The 8,293-nt window shown below is 44.8% G+C and overlaps 1 gene segment (V, D, J or C); it reads left to right on the top strand.

Moving 5' to 3' along the window:
* The first annotated feature begins 467 nt into the window (after window positions 1-467).
* Window positions 468-8,293, top strand: part of LOC130707672 (immunoglobulin heavy constant mu-like) — a 108,748-nt gene continuing 100,922 nt past the window's right edge. The window contains 1 exon segment of the C gene segment in view: window positions 468-513. Within this exon segment, the coding sequence occupies window positions 468-513 (46 nt within the window).

Here is an 8,293-nt window from a genome sequence, read left to right as displayed (position 1 = left end):
AGTAGGTTCAAGGGAGCAGCCTGGCCCAGAGCACAGGTGCAGATGCTGGACCTAACGGTCACCCCATGTTTATCCCTAGACACTCCACAAACCCTCTATACCTCTGGGTGTAGTTTACACCTCTAATATGAGGGTAACAATGACAGCTACATCACAGGATGTGTGTGCATATATAAAATGACATATGGGTCCCAAGTGTTTACTCTGGAAGAATCACATAATGAAGTTATATTTCCCAAATGCTATCAACACCACAAAATCCAAGACACTCACACCTGCTCTGAGACCCTGCCCTTTCTGAGGACATTCAATGACAGAGCCACTTATATACTACAAGGTCATGCAAATAGGGACCGTCCTCTGCTGATATAAAGCAGCCCCAGCCCTGGCCCTGCAACTCTGGGAGAGGAGCTCTAGCCCGGGATTCCCAGGTGCTCCAATTCGGGGTTCAGGACAGAACACTCACCATGGAGTTTGAGCTGAGCTGGGTTGTCCTTGTTGCTATTTTACAAGGTAATTCATGGAGAGCAAGAGATACTGAGGATGTGAGTGGAGGTGAGTGAGGGAATCAGTGGATGTGTGACAGTCTCCTGACCAGGATGTCTCTGTGTTTGCAGGCGTCCAGTGTGAGGTGCAGCTGGTGGAGTCTGGGAGAGGCCTGATGCAGCCAGGGGGGGTCTCTGAGACTCTCTTGTGCAGTGTCTGGGTTCACCTTCAGTAAGTATCCCATGAGCTGGGTCAGCAGGCTCCAGGGAAGGGGCTGGACAGGGTCTCAGTTATTAGTAGTAGTGGTGGCAGCACATACTATGCAGACTCTGTGAAGGGCCGATTCACCATCTCCAGATACAACTCCAAGAACACGCTGTCTCTGGAAATAAACAGCCTGAGGTCTGAGGACACGGCCGTGTATTACTGTGCAAAAGATACACAGTGAGGGCAAGTCAGTGTGAGCCCAGACACAAACCTCTTTGCAGCGAGACAGGAGGGGGGATGCAGGGTGCACTCAGGACATACAACAGTGTGTTTCAGCCCCGGGAGCAGGTGCAGATGGTAGTTAAGGGCTGCTTTCCTGTCAGGGTCTGGGATTTCCTCTCCATATAGCAGTTTTCCCTGGGGAACCTCTCTGTACTCATCCATGGTTCTTTACGTACACATTCAGTCTCTGAATTAGAAAGACTTTTCGAAAATGTATGTCTCAGAAATAACTAAATTTCCTTGTCAATTGCATTATTATGAACTTCATCAAATCTTTAACCGTGGTCATTTTTAAGTCTTTTGTCATTTACAGACAGTTCTGGGTGTACTGTGATGCTTTTGCAAATATGTTCCTATAAAAGGGTTTCATCTTTAACGAATTCATGGAAAAGACTCTAACAAGTACATGGTTCTGGTAACTGACTGTACTGCTGAACTGAATGAATAGCATTTTCAGAACTCTAATGAAAAACTGATGAACTCATAAAAGTGCTAACAAAAGATCAAGATGAAAAAAAATTAATTACATGGGACTGAGTGAACTGATGAGGACTGATTATAACTTTTGTGACTTTCTGTTTGAATTTAAAAAAAAATCCCACAAGGACTCAGAGGCAAAGAATATACACATCAATTTTGACTGCAAAGTAAAGGAGCTGTTACAGTGGAGGATTACTGGACTGAATGTCAATATTATGACATAGCATGAGTGTTTTTTGTGTTTCGTAATTTTAATCATTGTTGCTTTTGTTGTGGTCATCCATTTACAATGCTTGGTATCAGTCTATTTATCTCTTGTAAAAATAAAATACAGTGTGTGTGTGTGGAAAAAAAAAAAGAAAGACTTTTCGAAATAGGGCGGGAAAATGTCATATATGACAGGCAGAGACTCAAAGTTAGATATTCAGGTTTTCCCTTGTCTAAATCTTGTCTAAATTGACACGTTTCAAAACTATCCCAGTGGATGTATAAAGAGTTGAACATATTCTTCCTTCCTCATTATGGTATCTCAGCCCTGCCCTACTGGTAGACCAGATGTCCCTGCCAGGATGGTGGGTCTTGACTTGCCTGCTAACCTCTTGCATGAGAAATGTAAATGAGCTGAGCAGCACCAGATCCTCACTGGGTTACTGGGAATGATGCCAGTTAGAGGGAACATGTGTAGGGGTGTTTCTACATGTGCTCCTTGCTCCCAGGTCCAATAGAATCCCTATACGCTTAGATAATACCTGCATCCTCTTCTACTGTGCAGTTTATTTTATGTAAAATATTCATTGCAAAGCTATTACCATTAGACACATATGTAGTCGGTAGGGAAAGTTTATAGTCAGGTGGATAATAACATGAATTTTCAGAAGCTGCTGAAAACAAATCTATTCTCCTTTCTTCACCACAGCATCTTCGGTGAACACTAAAATACAGGAAAATCACACAGGTTCTCATCCCACGAAGCGCCCTGCAGCCTCACACGCAGACCCACCTCTGTCCAGAAACCTTTGCAGGGGCGGCCAGGTCCAGGGTGGAGAAGCCCAGGCCTCGACAGGAGGTCTCACTGTGTCCTGATGTGTGCTCTCCAGCACATCACCTGCCAATTCCAGGCTGCAGTTTAGCTTCACATCTGTAAGATTCAAGTAAACCAACACCTACATCACATGCTTGGTGTGCATATGTAGAAACAAAATAATAAAAGAGGCCCTGAGTGTTGGGCCTCAGGGTAGGCCACCCCAAAATATGCCTCAAAGTGACTTAAGACAGAGCCAATGCAGAGAGACATTCTGACCTTCCTCCCTGTCACCCTGAAGCAAGAAATAAACCTCCCATGTGAAAGGTGCTCTCCCTGTACCTGGAGGTGGAAGTGAAATGGTCCTTTACCCCATGCCCTCCACCTGCCTTTTTCTGGGCAAAAAATTTAGCCTAAGAGTAAGTTTAATCAGAGAAGTGAGAAAATCTAGAAAGAAATGAAACTGTCCAACAAAACGAAATAATAATAGTTTAGCCATTAAGCAAATCAAGGACCTTTATTTCCTCCTCAAGGGCTATAGATAATATTCTTGTCCATCTCCCGTGAGCTGTCTTCTAGATACTGAAACTCCCACCAGGAGGAACAAGTTAACTGCATGATGACCAGACCGTAACCATGACATAAGCTGCCGCAATTCCAAGAACTGGCCTCAGAGAAATGGGAACGAAGTGACCCTGGAACTGAAGATTAACTCTACTTAAAACAATCAAGATGAGGCTGATCAGACTCCCACGTGACCAATTTCAAGATGACTGCCAGCGTTGACTCTGTGGTTTCTGCCTGTAGCCCCCTCCTTCCACCTATAAAAGCCCTTTCCCACAGATTCTCAATGGGGGGTGGCCTTTGGAGAGAAGTCTGTCCCCCACCCGCAGTTGCAGGGAGCCAAAATAAAGCAAACTCTCCTTTCTACCAACTTTGCCTCTTTATTGGCTTTTCAGCACCGAGCAGCCGGACCCTGCTTTCCATTACACAGGGACACTCTTATCACCAGGGACGGAGAATTCAGGCCTGGAAGTCTCTATGAACAAACCTCGTTCCTTCTTTAATGACTATGCCGGCCCAAACTCTGCTTAGCTTCTTCACTAGTTGCACACCAAAAGCATACATTTCCTCCTTCTACCAATTCCTCGCAAATACTGGATCTTGGTCTACAAATATCAACGCTGCCTGCTTTGCTCACTTCTGGGTCCACGCCTATGGCACGCCCATGCCTATGGTTACAATTGTTTTCTTTTCTCCTGTTAATCTGTCTTTGTTAGTTTTATTATCAGCCCAGCCTCAGGAACTCAAGAGCGGCAGAGGAGGAGATTTCCCTCCTGACAAATCCAAGTTGTCTTCTCTTCAGCCTCGTTCTGTACAACCTCTTAGGAACCTCAGTCCTCACGGGCCACTTTCACACTCCTGACACCACCTTGCCAGTTGTGTTCTTCTGGCATCTCTTCTTTGCATTTCCATCTCACCCTTCAATATTTCTTCCAAATCGCTGTGACATTTCAGTGTCCATTGTCTGGATGTACACAGTTTATTAGTCATTCCCTAGGAAAGGGCATCTTGGTCCTTTCCAAATTTTGGCAAATATGAATAAAGCTAAGTATGCATCGTGTGCAGGGTTTTCTCTGGACTAAAGTCTTATTGTCTTTCAGGTACATACCAAAGAGCACTGTTGCTGAAACACAGATAAGAGTATGTTTAGTTTTGCAAGAAGCCTCCAGAATAGCTCCCAGGGTGCATCCCGTTTTGCGTCCCCACCAGCAGTGAATGGACCCCCTGCCGCTCCACATCCTCCCAGTGTTTAAGGTTCTGAGTCCTGACTTGATCCACTATTGTGAGCTTTCAGGGATATGTCCATGTTCTGATTGGCATTTCACTGTGATATAAGTTCTCCCATAACCTTATTTGCAAACTCTGTCTTTCTGGTCAGGTGTCTGTTAAGGATTTTAGCCCATTTTTTAATACTTTTGTTTCTTTCTTATTGTTGAGTTTAAGACTTCTTGGTACATATTAGATAACAATCAGATATACTAGGTATGTCTTTTGCAAATATTTTCTGCCAATCTCTAGCCTGCCTTTGGGTATATTTTAAGTGTATTTTTTATGCTTCTCAATTATTACTTGTTGTGTTTCTATTACAATGAAAACTGGTGTTAAACGTTCACTTCCTAAGCCATGGGAACTTTATGTGGGAACATGTCACAGTACACTCAAAGGCCTCTTTCAGATACTACAAGGATGCAATGGGTAAACAGAGGGGGGACTTCTTCAGAGATGCACTTCCGGAAAAATAGAAATGTACCAACATACCCTCCTTCCTGTCTTGCTGATAAGAACTGTGTTGCACGTCCGCAGAGTCACAGATCCTTGAGGAGAGAGTGAGATTTCATCAGTTAGAATGACCGTTTTCTAACTATACATTTTACCCGTGATGGATCTGAGTTTATGAATGATTGTTACCTGAATGATTCAATTGATTTAGCAACGGTTCAAACCAAAATCAATACCTTGAATTATTATTATTAATTTAAATTTATGTTGCCCCAGAGAAGAGTTTGACAATTACAATTTCAGTAACACATTTGCATAATTTTGAATTATACCTCTTAAAATTTAGATACCACGTTGCTTCATAATAAATGTTTCATCTACATCCCTCACATTTGAAACTGGATTCCAAGTGGACCTAGAAGATGAAATGTGAAGACAGCGAATCTCTCTACATTCAGTAACATCTAAGGCAACAAATCTAATATCACACGAGGACACTGTTGATTTCCAAGTGTAGTTCCTGCTTCTTCTTTGCTCAGTGATTCCAACAAAGATACAAAATGACCTACACCGTCTGGTCTCAATGTTCCTGAAGTCCACACCTCCTTCTGAGCTTATACTCTCAAGATTTTATAAGGGAAAACACAGAGACCATCAGAAGGCCCTGTCCACGTGGTCACCATGAAGCCCACCATCATCGGTCCTTCTCCCTCCGATCACAATGGTCAGGCCCTCTTGCTATGACCGTCACTGGTAACCTGCAAAGCAATATGACTTAAATCTCACCACTTCTTTTTACCATCACCCATTGGTCATCTCTAATGGATATTCCCTCCAGCATTATTATATGATCTGGTCTCCACACATAATGGCCTCCAATTATCTCCACAACGAAAAAATAACATTTTTATAGTCCTGTTGACCTAACACATTTTTCCTATGGTTAAATAGACCCTAACAACACATCCCCAACTACTGAAACATAAAGACACCTTTTATATATCCTTCTATGTTGACATGAATATGGATGGATCTCCTCTAATCCACCAGCTCAAGAAGGGCAGGGCAGATGCTGGGGCATCTGTACAAATGCAAGCCCTTCTTCCACCTGGTGAATAATGTGCTCACCTGATTCTAGGTTTTAGATGCCATCCTTTCCGCTCCCCTATACCACAAAGTATCAGCTCAATTTTCAGGTCCTGACAACAGGGTCCAGACTTGTCCTGTGATTCTGGCCCTTATTACTTTGGTTGGCTCTCCTATTATTGACATTCAAGCAGGCAGATTCTTTAGTATTTAATTTACTCTGCAAATAGTATTGGAAAAGCTAGAAGAAGTATAGTACTCTGTTCATGAAATAGTATGGAGTAAATATCTTCTCATAGACAGCAGCCTCGACATCAGTCAGTGTACATGTGAGATCACTGGGCTGAAGGGGAGCTGACAGGTGTGACCTCTCAGGGCAGGAGTGGAGCCAGTGCTACATGTACAAGGGTGTCCGTCAGAGATGGGGACTCACATTGGTCCTTCTGGTTCCCAGGAGAGATAACAGCACTGATGACAACATTCAACACCCGTGGCACACCCACTATAAATTTCAGACAGACCATCACCATCGTGATCCCCGATTTACATCCTTGCAGACTGAAATGCAGGGGGTGAGGCCACATCCTCAGTGCCCACAGTGAGATGGGATGGAGCTGCGCTCTGCTCTCCAGCACCGCTTACTTATATGACCTCAGGCTCAGTTCCAGGACTCACTGACCCAGGGACTCGGGAAAGCTGCTCTCACGTGGACTTTTCAAGGGAACCTGCTTGCTGAGATGGGAGCTTTCCTCTGACCGTGACGCCCTCATACACTGCAAGCCATTCACTGTGAAGGTTTACTTCCAAGAATCATGCGTGTTCTCTAACCCATTGCGGTGGGAACTGTGTTCCCTGAGCTCCAGTGTCACTGGCAGTGACAGAGTTAGAAAGGAACACTTCTAGAAGGAGTGAGTCTGTGCACTGTGACCAGGTCACCTGCCCAGCATATTGGCGTCCTGAGGAGACTCCCGTAACTGTCTGTTCTTAGTCCTTGGTAGCCATGGGGATTCCTCAATGTCCACCCTTAATGAAGGAGCCCTGAAGCTCACGGTGTTCATGCAGACACTCAGCTGTGCACAGGAAAAAGGCAGTGCAGGCTACTGGCCAGGTCAGCAGTGCTAGGAACCATGACCATCTCAGCAAGAATGACTGCCTTGTCCACAAAATACACTGTGTGTTTAATTGTTATGAATAAATCCAACTCCAGAGCAACTCTTGATCATATTTAAACTGTTTCAGATGGAGAAATGTTCACCCTAGTTAAGGGAAACACGAAGTCCGTTGTGAATTATGATTAACATTAAATTTTACCTAACTTTGTGTGAATTCAATGTGATTATTACATGTATGATTTCTCTCAAATACTTGCATATCCAGGAAATAAACATGAGATAAAGCAGAAAGGGCAAAAAATACTAGTTTGTTTCAGACAACTTGGAGGACCCTGAATGTTTGATGGGTATTTATGTGAAATATATACATCCATGGGATTAAAGTCTATTCCCCAAATCTGCCATTAATCCTAGAGCACATCTGATTTCCTGACTAGCCCTTCAGCATCATTTCATTCCTGGGCAAAGAGTCCCCCAGGCTTCAGGAGGGGGACCCCAGGTGGGGGCTGAGTTCTCTGAGGGCACAGTCAGAACCCTGCTCACGGGGGGAGCCCCAGGTACAGGGACCTCCCTTCACTACTTGATGCTTTTTATAAAAAGGTCCCTCCTATATGCAAATATCCCCTTAGACCACAAGGTAAAAACAAAGTACCTGTTCACTTAAATACGGGTTTCTCCTCATGCTTGAAGACATTTTCTGGGCTTGATGAATCTCATCTGCAAGAAGATGAATCCACTGTGGTTCTTCCTCTTTCTGGTGTCAGCTCCCAGAGGTGAGTGTCTCAGGGATTCAGCCATGAACACAGAGGGAAGCTGCATCTGAGCCCATGAGTCACCGTGGTTCTCTCTGTCCACAGGTGTCCTGACCCAGGGGCAGCTGCAGGAGTCGGGACCCAGCCTGGTGAAGCCCTCCCAGACCCTCTCCCTCACCTGCACTGTCTCCGGATTCTCATTAACCAGTTATGCTGTAGGCTGGGTCCGACAGGCTCCAGGAAAGGGGCTGGAGTATGTTGGTATAATTAGCAGTGGTGGAAGCACATATTATAACCCAACTCTTAAGTCCCGGCTCAGCATCACCAGGGACACCTCCAAGAGCCAAGTCTATTTATCACTGAGCAGCCTGACAACTGAAGACACCGCCGTGTATTACTGTGCGAAAGACACAGTGAGGGGAAGTCAGTGTGAGGCCAGACAAAAACCTCCCTGCACGGAGGCCCGTAACCACCAGGGGGCGATCAGGACCCACAAAGTACAGGGCTGAGGCCTGCAGCAGGTGCAGAGAGGGGCTGGGAGGGAATTCTTGTTAGAACCTCTGCTTTCCTCTTCCTGCCCAGGA

This window comes from Balaenoptera acutorostrata, chromosome 3 (assembly GCF_949987535.1).
Source record: "Balaenoptera acutorostrata chromosome 3, mBalAcu1.1, whole genome shotgun sequence".
Lineage (NCBI taxonomy): Eukaryota > Metazoa > Chordata > Mammalia > Artiodactyla > Balaenopteridae > Balaenoptera > Balaenoptera acutorostrata.
Note: the sequence above shows the minus strand (reverse complement) of the source record. Positions and strands in the feature narration are given on the sequence as shown.